This window comes from Pinus tabuliformis, chromosome 2_2 (genome assembly GCF_031772625.1).
Source record: "Pinus tabuliformis cultivar Carrire ecotype Pingquan chromosome 2_2, CPIR1, whole genome shotgun sequence".
In the NCBI taxonomy this organism is placed as follows: domain Eukaryota; kingdom Viridiplantae; phylum Streptophyta; class Pinopsida; order Pinales; family Pinaceae; genus Pinus; species Pinus tabuliformis.
This window is the reverse complement of record NC_142300.1, coordinates 1315445808-1315459940: the sequence shown is the minus strand read 5'-3', so window position 1 is coordinate 1315459940 and position 14133 is coordinate 1315445808. Positions and strand designations below refer to the sequence as shown.

At 42.8% G+C, this 14133-nt stretch overlaps 1 protein-coding gene across 3 annotated transcripts in view; it reads left to right on the top strand.

Moving 5' to 3' along the window:
* LOC149198367 (uncharacterized) overlaps positions 1-14133 on the top strand; it is a 170107-nt gene that overhangs the window by 78979 nt on the left and 76995 nt on the right. For 2 of the 3 annotated variants that reach the window (XM_089406158.1, XM_089406160.1), the window contains exons 5-6: positions 12031-12138; positions 12357-12635. In XM_089406158.1, the coding sequence (XP_089262284.1) occupies positions 12031-12138; positions 12357-12635 (387 nt within the window). The remainder of the gene's footprint in view (positions 1-12030; positions 12139-12356; positions 12636-14133) is intronic. The other variant, XM_089406159.1, reaches the window with a different exon arrangement.

Genomic DNA, 14133 nt, shown 5'->3' with positions numbered 1-14133 from the left:
CTCCGACAACGGATGATACTTTGAGTGATGTCATTGACAGAATTGGGAGACTCAATCTTGATTTAGTCCCAACTCAATCAACGGAGCAGTGTGGACCATCTCAGAAAGGTCCCCCGAAGTGGCTGACAAAGACACTTGAAAGTGTTCATCCTGATGAGGTTGGAAAGACAGGAACTAGAAATTCAACCCGACAAAATGGAGGTGATGTAGATGACTTTGATTCACCTGTTGATATGGATGTTTCTTATGATTGTGAATTGAATTTGTCTATAGATTTTGAACCAACTTCCTTCAAAGAAGCTGCTTCCCATGATGAATAGAAAGAAACAATGCAAAAGGAGTATGATGCCTTGATAAAGAATGGCACTTGGAAGTTGGTTGATCCTTCATTGGGAACCAAACCAATTGGCTGCAAGTGGGTCTACAAGAACAAGTATAAAGCTGATGGCTTACTTGACAAGCACAAAGCCAGGCTTGTGGCAAAAGGTTTTGCGCAGAAGGAAGGGGTCGATTATGAGGAGACTTTTGCCCCCACAACAAAATGGGCTACCATCCAGACACTCTTTGCCCTAGTGGCTCAGAACGGTTGGAAAGTACATCAAATGGATGTAAAAACTGTTTTCTTGAATGGAGATCTAAAAGAGAATGTTTTAATGTCCTAGCCTGAAGGATTTGCTGTGAAAGGACATGAACATAAAGCATGCAAACTTGTGAAATTCTTGTATGGCCTCAAACAAGCACCATGACCTTGGTATGAAAAACTAACTGAGCATCTTCTGAAACTCAATTTCAAACATTATGATCTTGATGATGCAACTTTGTTTGTCAAGAAGGTTGGCAAAACAGTTGTATATCTTGTGGTATATGTAGATGATCTTTTGATGAGAGGGAACAGTGAGAGCTACATTGCATCCATAAAGAAGGAATTGAGGTAAGGTTTTGAAATGTGTAATATTCCTAATTAGCTATGGCTAATTGGAATATTTGATTTTGTTCAATTTTTACCTTCTATAGTTATTTGTAAATAAAAAGTGAGGAAGGGGAACATAACTCACTTTAGAATAAAAAGTCACTTCCTAGGTAGCACAACGTTGTGACTTAAAGCGGAGCCAAGGGTGCCAAAGGGGGACGCAGAAATGGAGCCCACACATACACATGGAGGAACTGCGCAAGAGGAAAAGAACACATGGCAAGAAGGGAATCACGCAGGAGGAGGTGAGCCTAGGGATTGTGAGAGGCAGAGGTTATAAAATAGGTATGAGCCCCCTCATTTTGGATCATTCAGTTATGTGCATTTTGAGCTAGTCGTTTCGACTTCTGAGCACGCTGGCTATTTAACTGGTCTGCAGCACTGTTTAGTGCATTGAGTGTCTCCGTTCGAAGATCTCACCCTTAGCCCCGGGGGACTTCGAGTGCCTGCTTGGGCAAGGTATTTCTATCGGCATTTCAGTAGTAGTTTCATCAACATTTCAGTAGTAGTTTCATCGGCATTTTGGAAGACTGCGCAGCACTTGGAGAGGGACGCAGTTCTTTTTGGTTGTAGTGTTCGATCGGGGTTTGCAGGTGGAGTTATGCTGGGAGATTGAGCAGAGGTCCAACTCTTGTCTCATTGGAGGATTTTAGCAGGGTTTCAGGCAGAGTTTAGAGGGGTTTCTTCAGCGGCAGCGCAGGGCATTGAGGAACTGCGCAGAACCCCAAGGGGGGTGATTTGTAGGGGTCGGCCATTTCAGGAAAGCTTTATGGGTTTTCCTGGGTTTCTTGAGTAGAGCCCGAATCCAGAGTTTCAGTTTTTTCTGAGGAGGGGAGCAACCCCAAATCATCATTTGTTTCCTAGCAGCAACAGTAGTACAGTGACAACATCCATGCAGAGAGGCCATTCTTGTCATTCTGAGAGTATTTCTTCACTTGCCTTGTGCAAGTTGAGGTGCCATCTGTCTAATCATCTCTTGTACTCATTTTATTGCTCAGTATAATAAAATGGCTTAGCATCTCTTGCTGCATTTCTTGTATCTGCTTATATTTCCAGTTTACATTATTATATGTTGTTCCACTGTTATTTTATCACTTCTGGGTTATTATATCATTTGCACATATTTGGTTGGAGTTTTTGCTGGGGTTTGAGGAATATTTTGGGTTAGGAATATTACAGTGGTATCAGAGCATAGATCTGGCTCAGCCTGTGGAGCTAGCAATCTATGACACTAGGGGAAAAACCCTACATTTGTTACAGAGGTAGGAGGTACAGAGACACTGGACATAGTTTGGAGAATACCTACGGGGAGGGAGACTACGTTCCTGTGGTGGACGCAGAACAGGTGGAGCCTGTGGTAGATGTAGAACAGAGAGAGCCAGTAGTGGACGCAGAGCAGATGGCCGACGAGGACGGGAAGAGATTTGCGGATATGCTTCTTAAATCAGTGCGGGATCTGTCGAGGCAGATTGAAGTGATGGGGCAGAGGTTCACGACAGTTGAGGCTAGACAGCGTGAGAGCCCACGAGTTTTTCAGATTGGTGAGGGATTAGGTGCATCCCATCACTTGCCAGAGCAGCGTGATACTGCGCAGCAGGTGGCCTCACATGCCCCTACACGCTTTACCATGCCCACTTTCTTAGGAGCATACACGGGGGCCGTAGCCCAGCAAGAGGCAGAGCTCGGACATATGGGCGATTATTTTGCAGAGTACCAGGTCTATGGGCAGGAGTTCAAGGAAGCCCTCTCATTCAAAGATTTTGTTTAGCTCCAGCGGGATAGCAGACCGCGCGACCATCACAGAGGGTACCGGTATTACCATGATGGCGACACCCACCGTGCAACGAGTAGATTCCACTTGCCTACGTTTGATGGCTCATCAAACAGTTCGGCAAAGTCTTGGGTGGAGAAGCTGGACATTTATTTCCAACTTAACCAGATGTTGGAGACAGAGGCCATCAAGGTGGCAACATTGCATTTGGATGGCAAGGCCTAGGATTGGTGGTTTCATGGGATGGTTACACTGGGGCACTCCACAGTAACGACATATGTCGAGTTTACTAGGAGAGTGATGGAGCGATTTGATCGGAGGGATCCAGAGCAGCATTTCGTTGAGCTGACGAGGCTGAAACAGACAGGGAACCTAGAGACCTACATTGCAGATGAAATCTCCGTGATGGTGCCAGACCTATCCACAACACGGAGGGTCTATATGTATGTTGAGGGGTTAGCAGAGCCACTTCGGGGTCTAGTCTGATCCACTAGACCAGCCACACTCCAGGACGCTATCAATAGGACCCGGGACTTACAGGATGTTTTACCCAAGACCCGGACACCTTACCCCAGAGACAGACTTTCCAGTCTAAGGGGAAGGACGTGAGGATTCCACCTCCAAAGGGGAATCCAGGACGAGTACAGCTTGATGATGATGCCAGGAGGGAGCTGAAGAAGAAGCGGTTGTGCTTCACATGTCAAGAGCCGTGGGCACTGGGACATAGATGTGCTGCTGGTAAAGCACATTTTATTGAGGTCTTCTCCGAGAGCAGTGGAGAAGAGGATGACGAGGATGATGGGGAGGTAGGAGATAGCCATGCCATACAGGGACCTTTACCACCTCCACCACCAGCAGCAGGAGGTGCATCATTTGCACCTACCGGAGGGGCCCTTGCAGCATTGCGAGGAGTACCCAAATATCTGACGCTACGCGTACGGGGGACAGTACGTGGCCAGCGAGTATCAGTTTTGGTGGACAGTGGGGTGACCCACAACTTCATCGATGCCCAGATGGTTGAGCGGAGAGGTATACAGATAAAGAGCTTCGATGGGTTTTCAGTCTTGGTCCCAAGAGATCAAACCATGACGTGTGCTCGATATGTTCCCGAGCTTTCAGTGACGGTGGGCACCTACACATTGATTGACGACTTTTTCGTGGTCGATATTCCGGACACCAACATGATACTGGGTGTTCAGTGGCTTATCACTCTAGGGAAGGTCACGACAGATTGGAAGACCCTGGAGATGGAGTGGGATGATGAGAAGACAGGTAGGCATGAGAAGATACGGGGATAGCACACATATCCACCTTAGACTGTTTCGGCTGATCGGATGGAGGCAGTTTTTCGAAAGGGGGACATAGAGTGGGCAGTGGAGTTGCGTGCATCAGAGGCAGGGATTACAGGGCAGACAATACATCCCGAGATCCAGTCCATCCTCGATCGGTATGCCATAGTGTTTGGAGAGATTCCACCAGGACAGCCACCGGATCGGGGGTTTGTGCACACTATCGAGCTTGAGTAGGGCATCCAGGCAGTGATCACCACCCCCTATAGGCACCCCAAGGCCTATCGGGAAGAGATTGAGCGAGCTATCCAGGAGTTGCTGGCTCTTGGGCACATTCGACCGAGCACGAGTCCTTTTGCTTCTTCTGTGGTGTTGGTGAAGAAGAAGGACGGTACACTGAGGATGTGCATTGACTACAGGTTCCTGAACAAGAAGACCCTGAAGAACAGGTACCCCATACCCAGGATCGATGAGTTGATGGACGAGTTGAGAGGGGCACGTTTCTTCTCAAAGATTGATTTGAGATCGGGGTATCATCAGATTCGCGTGAGGGAGCAGGACATTCCCAAGACCGCCTTTAGGTGTCATTATGGGCACTTCGAGTTCTTGGTTATGCCTTTCGGGCTAACCAATGCCCCAGCTACATTTCAGTCTTGCATGAATCACATCTTCCATAGTCACTTGAGGAAGTTTGTGTTGGTATTATTCGATGATATTCTCATTTACAGCAGGACTTGGGAGGAGCATCTCCAGCACATTGAGACAGTATTGCGTATCTTACAGGAGCAGCAGTTCTATGCCAAACGCTCCAAGTGTGAGTGTGGGTTGACGGAGATGTTGTATTTGAGACACATCATAGGGGTGGACAGAGTGAGGGTCCACGAGGAGAATATGAGGGCCATCAGGGAATGGCTGGAGCTGAGAAACGTGACGGAACTTCGAGGATTCATTGGCATTTTCACTTACTATCGGAAGTTCGTCAAAGGTTTCTCACAGCTTGCTGCACCCCTGACAGATTTGACGAAGAAGTGGGCATTTAGTTGGTCCGATACAGCGCAGCAAGCCTTTGACAGGCTTAAGGAGGTTATGAGCAGCTACCCAGTGCTTGTGTTGCCAGATTTTACGCAACCTTTTGTTTTGGAGTGTGATGCGTCGGGAGAGGGGATCGGTGCAATATTGATGCAGGGAGGTCACCCTATAGCATTTGAGAGCCGGAAGCTCTTTCCGCACGAGAGTTTGTATTCCATATACGACAAGGAGATGCTGGCCATCATGCATGCATTGGCTAAGTACCGACAGTATTTGGTAGGCAACAGGTTCAGGGTGAGGATTGATCACAACAACCTCAAGTTCTTTTTGGAGCAGAAGCAGCTACAGGAGAGGCAGTAGAAGTGGATTAGTAAGATCCAAGCATATGACTTTGACATTGAGTATGTCAAGGGTAAGAACAACGTGGTAGCAGATGCCCTTTCACGTAGACCAACCACATTGTCTTTTATGAGCTTAGATACAGATTGGAGGCCTCGACTCTTAGCAGAGTACTCTAAGGACAGGTTTGCATGTGAGGTTCTGGATGGGCAGGTGGCAGATGACAGGTACAAGGTGATCGATGAGATCATCTATTACAGGGACTGGATCTTCTTGATTGAGGGGTCTCAGCTCAAGAAGAAGGTACTCCAGGCATCATAGGATTCACCTTTGGCAGGACATCAGGGGTTTACCAAAACCTACAGGGCCATTAGAGAGAGGTTCTTATGGAAGGGCCTCAAGGAGGACGTGCTACAACACATCCGGGAGTGCGATGTTTGCCAGAGAAACAAGGGAGAGATGAGCCATCCCGCGGGTTTATTACAGCCTCTTCCCATTCCGGAGGGGAAATGGGAGAGCATTTCGATGGACTTCATCACAGGGTTGCCCATGATACAGGGCAAGGATTGTATCTTTGTCATCGTTGATCCACTGACGAAGTACGCACATTTCTTTGCCATATCCGCACACTATACGATAGCACAGGTGGCCGAGCTGTTCTTCAGGGAGATCTTCAGGCTACATGGTCTTCCTAAGACCATCGTCAGTGACAGTGACAGCCATTTCATGGGCGGGTTTTGGCATGAGCTTTTCCGATTGGTGGGGATGGAGTTGACACCGAGTACCAGCTATCACCCACAGACGGATGGGTAGACGGAGACAAGTGGCTGGAGGGCTACTTGCGTAACTATGTCAGTGGGCAGCAACGAGCATGGTTGAAGTGGCTGCACTTGGGGGAGTACTGCTACAATACTTCTCATCACATGTCCATTGGTATGTCACCATTCTATGCCTTATATGGGTATCATCCTTTATCTTTTGTCGACGTGATGTTTGGTGATAGCAGGGCTCCTAGAGCCAAGATTTGGGTCCAAGAGAGTTTGGATATCCTCCGAGCTCTCAAGGATAACATGGCTACAACGCAGAACCAGCAGAAGCTGTATGCCGACAGGGGTCGGGTGGAGAGGCAGTTCGAGGTAGGGGACATGGTCTACCTACGATTACAGCCATACCGACAGTCATCATTGAAGCAGAAGGGGGCTGAGAAGCTCAAGCCCCGCTTTTATGGGCCATACAGGGTGATACGCAGGATTGGACAGGTTGCATATGAGTTGGAGGGGCAGCGAGATTCATAACATTTTTCATGTATCATGCCTGAAGAAGGCATTGGGGCAGCAGGTGACCGTGACAGATGAGCTACCACCCATGGATGATGAGGGGCATTTGGTATTGCAGCCGGAGGCTATCATTGACACTAGGGAGAGGCAGCTGCGGAGCAGGACGGTCCGAGAATTCTTGGTGAGGTGGAACAATTTGCCGGATGAGGATGCCACTTGGGAGAGTGAGAAGATCTTACAACATCCATCACTTTAGTTGCTTGAGGACAAACAACATTTTGCCGGGGGAGACTATAATATTCCTAATTAGCTATGGCTAATTGGAATATTCGATTTTGTTCAATTTTTACCTTCTATAGTTATTTGTAAATAAAAAGTGACGAGGGGGAACATAACTCAATTTAGAATTAAAAGTCACTTCCTAGGTAACACAACGTTGTGACTTAAAGGGGAGCCAAGGGGGCCAAAGGGGAACGCAGAAATGGAGCCCACGCAGACACATGGAGGAACTGCGCAGGAGGAAAAGAACACGTGGCAAGAAGGGAATCACACAGGAGGAGGTGAGCCTAGGGATTGTGAGAGGCAGAGGCTATAAAATAGATAGGAGCCCCCTCATTTTTGATCATTCAGTTATGTGCATTTTGAGCTAGTCATTTCGACTTCTGAGCACGCTTGCTGTTTAGCTGGTCTGCAGCACTGTTTAGTGCATTGAGTGTCTTCGTTTAGAGATCTCACCCTTAGCCCTGGGGGACTTCGAGTGCCTGCTGGGGCAAGGTATTTCTATCGGCATTTTAGTAGTAGTTTTATGAGCATTTCAGTAGCAGTTTCATCAACATTTTAGAGGACTGCGCAACACTTGGAGAGAGACGCAGTTCTTTTTGGTTGTAGTGCTGGATTGGGGTTTGCAGGTGGAGTTATGCTGGGAGATTCAGCAGAGGTCCAACTCTTGTCTCATTGGAGGATTTTAGCAGGGTTTCAGGCAGAGTTTAGAGGGGTTTCTTCAGTGGCAGCGCAGGGCATTGAGGAACTGCGCAGAACCCTAAGGGGAGTGATTTTCGGGGGTGGGTTTTTCTGGGTTTCTTGAGTAGAGCCTGAATCCAGAGTTTCAGTTTTTTCTAAGGAGGGGAGCAACCCCAAATCATCATTTGTTTCCTAGCAGCAACAGTAGCACAGTAACAACATCCACGCAGAGAGGCCATTCTTGTCATTCTGAGAGTATTTCTTCACTTGCCTTGTGCAAGTCGAGGTGCCATCTGTCTAATCATCTCTTGTACTCATTTTATTGCTCAGTATAATAAAATGGCTTAGCATTTCTCGCTACATTTCTTGTATCTGCTTATATTTCCAGTTTACATTATTATATGCTGTTCCATTGTTATTTTATCACTTCTGGGTTATTATATCATTTGCACATATTTGGTTGGAGTTTTTGCTGGGGTTTGAGGAATATTATGGGTTAGGAATATTACAAAATGACTGATTTGGGCTATGTTCATTATTATCTTGGCATGACTGAATGCAATCCTCTGACTACTTCAATGGAACAAAACTTAAAGCTCACATCCATTGAAGGAAAAGAATTTGAGGATGCAACAAAGTATAGACAACTTGTAGGAAGTCTCAACTACCTGACTACTACCAGACCAGACATTTCGTTTGCTGTTGGAATTCTCTCCAGGTTTATGCAAAAGCCTTGTGAGGGACATTGGTCTGCTGCAAAAAGAGTTCTAAAGTACTTGAAGGGAACTCAAGACTTTGGACTCAAGTATACATAGGATACTCTGATTCAGACTTCGATGGAGACAAAGAAATTGGGGTATCTACTTCGTTTTATGCTGAGTCTTGGATCAGGCGCTATCTCCTGGAGATCAAGCAAACAATCAGTTCCAGCAGATTCCACAACAGAGGCTGAATATGTGGCAGCAACTGAGACAACAAAAGAAATTGTGTGGCTCAGGAAAATTCTGGAAGATTTGTAGGTAAAACAAGTACAATCGACTCCACTCATGATTGACATTACCTCGGCAATAAAGTTGGCCAAGAACCCAAAGTTCCATGATTGAACGAAGCACATCAATACAAAATATCATCTGATTCGAAATCATGTTGAGGCCAAAACAATCCATTTTCGCCATTGTTCCACTAATGAGCAGATTGCAGACATCTTCACTAAAGCGCTTGGAAGAGAAAAGCTTGAAAGATTCAAAATTATGCTTGGACCCCCAACATCCCTTCAGATTAAGGGGGGAATGTTGACACCTAATCATAGGGATTGAGTGAACAGCTGTAATTAGTGTAAATAAATAATAGAGGAAATGGAGAGTCATTGGGAGATAAAACTGAACAGTCACTCCCTCTTGTATATAATAATGAACAACCTAAATGAATAATACAATTTCATTTGAGGAGTTACCTCCTGGCCTGACATCTATCATCACCAACATATATATTTTTGGTGTTACAATCATTTAAAGAAAAAAACATGGCTTTGTTTTTGGCCATGTGATAAGAAGCTCCAGAATTAGTGAGCCACTCATGAGAATGAGAAGAAGAAGATACATTTAGTGCATAACCAGACCGAGATGCTTGACAACCACATGCAAAAAGTGCTATGCTTGAAGATGAAGTTGAAGGTTAAGTGTGCTCCAAATGGATGTTATGCTTCTTCATTGCTGCTTCCAAGGCTTCCATCTTCTTAAAGCATTTGGATTCTAAGTGGCCATCTCGATTACAAAAGTTGCAATGTCTATCAGTCTTCTTCCCTTTGATTTTATTTGCCTTATCATTTTGTTGAATTGATTTTTCATTTTGATACTGAAATTGCTTAGGACCCTTGTTTGGTTTAGGACCATTCTTTTTAGGATATCGCTTTTTAGGATTCTTTGAATTTGGTTGTCGGTGGGCGGTTAAGGCTTTCTTAGAAGAGTTTCCAAGATTAAGAAGACCAAGATGTAAGAGTTTTTCTTGTTCTCTTATTAAAGAATCACAAAAGGCATCAAAAGAGGGGGACTTGTAGTCTTGTCCTTGAGAAATAAAGGCTTCTCTAGTAGAATGGAAGGTGGAAACAAACACAGAGTAGGCTGGTCCCAACTTAGTAAGAATGGAATAGATAAGGCTACCATCTTCTTTCTTAACCTTAACACCTTCTAAGAGAAGTCTAAGGGTCTTGAACTTGGACAAAAAAATTTCAATGGAAGAAAAATTATTGGGGTCCAACGTAAGCAACTCATTTTTGAGTTGATGGGCTCTAATTTCATTTTTAATTCCAAAAACTTTAGTGAGCTGTTTCATTGCTTCATTATGGGTATCAAGTTTTGCGATATGGAATCTAAGGTTTGGAGAAATAGACATCCCTATCAACCCACATGCTTGATCTTGCCCATTTTCCCATTTGGATGCCTTATCTTTATCTTTAGGTTTAGTTTCTTGGCCTGAGGTTATTCTGTAAAGATCTTTACTTCTAAGTAAATCCACAATGTAGGACCACCATTGGAAGTAGTTGGCGCTGTCAAGAATAATTTGGCATGGACTTTCCATTTTAACTGAAACTGAAGCTGTAGATGCTGAAACTAAGTGTTCCAATGGAAAGTTCTCGAAAAATTAGGCCGATAAAGAAAACGGCTTTGAAAACGGTTTCCGGATGAAGAAGTTATGGCTTTTTGAAGAAAAGTTATTGAAGATGCCGATGAAGTGTGTGAATGTGCGGAAGTGAATGATAATGTTATATTTTAAAAATAATCCCCTCCCTTTCCAAACTTATTCTAATTAGCTCACTTAAAAAAAAAAAGATTTTATGTGACCCACTTTTATAGATAAGTGAAAGTCACTTTTACAATGGCACTTTATGAGCTACCCATTAAAGTGTAACTTAAATAAAAGATAAAGAGACTTTAGAATTATAGTGATTCACTTTTTATAATGGGTGAGAATACTTTTACATAAAGTAACTTTAAAACATAAGTTACATGTGCTTTTTGAAAAAGTAACTCAGCAAAAAGAAAGACTTGAACTCAAGGCTTCTATTCTCATAAAGTAACTTTGGACCAAGTGAGTTAGTATAAAAGGTTAGTAATTTTTGGAAAAGAGGAAAGGGGGAGTTTTTTAGTCATTGAAGCTTTGAGTGCGTGCTTATTTGAAAAAGCCCTTTTTACCTACAAAACAAAAAACCACACAACCCAACGCGGACATACAAAAAAAACCAAACCTTATGGATTGAAGTTAGCTTTCGTCGGAAACTAAATATTTTCCTCTATGTTTCTGATTTTCCGAGATCACACTCTGACGTGGCGGAAAAGAGCATACGAATGAGAAAAATTCTTCCTTTCTGTTTCTGATTTGCCCAGATTGCACAGAGTCGCGGGGCAAAGAGCATACACAGAAATGAAAGGTATAGATCAGGTAATAAAAAACAGAAAGATAAATAAACCGAAATAAAGAGAGAGATAAATAATTAAAATTGCAAATAAACATTGTATACCTTCAAATCTTAAAAATGACATAGTTAGGGCTACCGGAAACTTTTTCGTGTGAACCGAAATGGGTTCTTCACTGGAACAAATGCTCCTAACACAATAGAGCAGTCATCTCGGCCCGAAAGCGGTAAAAAACAGTAGATCTAGGGAACGACAAGCGGATGCAGCTGTACAAGTTTCCAATTTAGATCACCAATGGATGTAGCCCTCAAATGGCTCTGATACCATGTAGGAATTTATAGGGTAAGTTCCTCAGATAGAACACCAAAGGACACTGCTCACAAACAGATCGCAGATCAATACATCAGTATTCTTGACGTGGTTAAAACCCTCAAAGAGGGAAACAGTCCACGGCCTGAGTCAACGCGGCCACTTAAGGTAATTTATTAATTATAGAAAGAAAATTTACATAAGTTTCTCTCATGAACGGTCACCCTACAAATGACCCTCCATGCTCTTTAAATAGAGATCATGGACCAATTGGGTGTTAAGCCACGGATCAAGTGTCAGTAATACCAAGGAGAGAATGAACCGTTGTATCACTTAATGTCTAGAACATATCGTGACCGTCGGATTGTAAGTTACAAGAGTACATAATAAAGAAACACACTTTACCTAACTCTACACTAGACCAAGTTATACTTAACTATTTCCCATGTGTCGGAATATCCTAACAACATGTATGATTTCATTTCTGAAAACCGAGCTTGGGAAAGGGAGATGAGACCTGCAGAATTCAATCATTTAGTTTAATTGTTCAAATCTGTATGGCTTTATCAGATTATAATAATTTTGTGGTTAAACACTAAATATAGAAATTACAGCTGCCCTTTTATGGTTTTGACATCTTATAACAGAACTGATGGAATTCTAACATGCACAGGAGCATCTTTTTATAGTATGTGAACTTCTGAGAGCTAATCTATATGAATTCCAAAAATTCAATAAAGAATCAGGTGGGGAGGTTTATTTCACTATGCCTCGTTTACAGGTATGTTGCTTGTAACTTGTTTATTAAATACATTTTTAATATTGTCAATTATTATTACCTTATCTTTTTCTAGATACTGCATCCTAAATGTTTGCTTTCTAAAATATGGCTATTTGAGTGTAGCTTAACCTTTACCATATGCTACTACCACTTTTGTTTTGGATGCTCTGAAGGCAGTTTGTTTGTACTCATTATTATATATATATATTTTATTGCAGTCTATAACTCGTCAATGCTTGGAGGCTTTGGGGTTCTTGCATGATTTAGGACTTATTCACTGTGATCTGAAGCCTGAAAACATTCTTGTAAAAAGTTACAGTCGGTGTGAAATAAAAGTTATAGATCTTGGGAGCAGTTGCTTTCAAACAGATCACTTATGTTCGTATGTACAGTCACGCTCTTATCGTGCACCAGAAGTCATTTTGGGCCTGCCATATGATCAAAAAATTGACATCTGGTCCCTCGGTTGTATCTTGGCAGAACTGTGCTCTGGAAATGTAAGTTTGGATTTCATGTTTGAAGAGTCTCTATGTTTTGCTGATCATTTTCTCAATATAGCAAGATAAAAATGGAAGGATTGTTGCATGTCTCCTTGGTGTGTGGCATTATATAGTACTATTTATAAGTTGCCAAGCAAGGGAATTGTTTGAAAGTTCTGTCTGTCCAGAATAGTTGTTGCAAGTTAATGGATCCGACTTTCAATCACTTGAAATGGTTCCTTTGGGAAATCAGTCCCAAGGGGGTCGATTGAACATGTAGAGAAGGTGCCCGTCACTGGCACAATCCATATCTCTTTGGAACTAGTGCATGCTAGCTCCAAGGTTGCAAGCCTTAAAAAGGAAATTCTATATTCTGATTTGTTTTAAGAGTGCTAGGGGACAAATTCAATGGGTGATGGAGAGAGTCTGGAAAATATAAATTTGCAAGGTAATACTAGATTAAATCTTTCTACCTAAAATCCCTAAATCTGAGATCATAAAGCAAAATACAACTTCATAGATCAAACAAAGCTGCTTTCATTAATCTGAGACAGAAATTCACAATTTGGTATAAATATAAGTTTGTCCAAAGGAACCATAGGGGACATGGAACAATAGTCACTGGTCAAGATCTTGTTGATTTACAAAGATAGCCTAGAGTGGCTTTTGTACTCAGACACTAAGACTAGATAATAAAATGACAAGGAGACTTAGATGGTGTAGAGGAATAAGGATGGCACTGATAACTTGGTCATGAATTTATGCTTAATGCTGTTTCTAATGTGCACTGCTCAGGGTTAATTTGGTATGCTAAATTAGGCTTTTTGTTTCTCCAACTTCTTTTTTCCCAAGATAACACTAAGGGTTTCAGCATGTTGGGTGCCTCCACATGATAACCTCCAAAATATTTCTAAACTGGTGCACACTCCATGCTGGTCAAATATGGTTCAAAGCATGCATGGCAGGCTGCGGCATCCTCCTCTGCTGGATATCTTCATAAACAGTCCTGTCATAACTTCCCAGGGCTGTGCCCTGTTTTGCCCAAATATAATTGCAACCAATTAACAAAAAGTTATTAGAAATGAAATGATGGGATATTTATAATTTTTGTACAAGTGCCAAATTGAATAGGTGATGGAGAATGTCTGAAAAATGTAAATCAGCAAGGTGATAATAGAATAACTCTTGGTAACTAAAATCCCTAAAACTGAATCATAAAACAAAGACAAGTTCATAGATTAAAATAACCTGCTTTCATTAGTCAGATATACAACTGCACAAATTTGGTACAAATATAAGCTTGTTTCAAGGAACTGTAGGGGGCATGGAATAATAGTCATTGCTCAAGATCTTGGTGATCTAAAAAGATAAACTAGAGTAGCTCCTAGACTTAGACACTAAGACTAGATGATGAATTGGCGAGGAGACTTAGATGGTGTATAAGAATGAAGGATGCACTGATAATTTGGTCCTGAATTTATGTTTTTAATGATTGTTCTAATCTGCACTGTTTGGG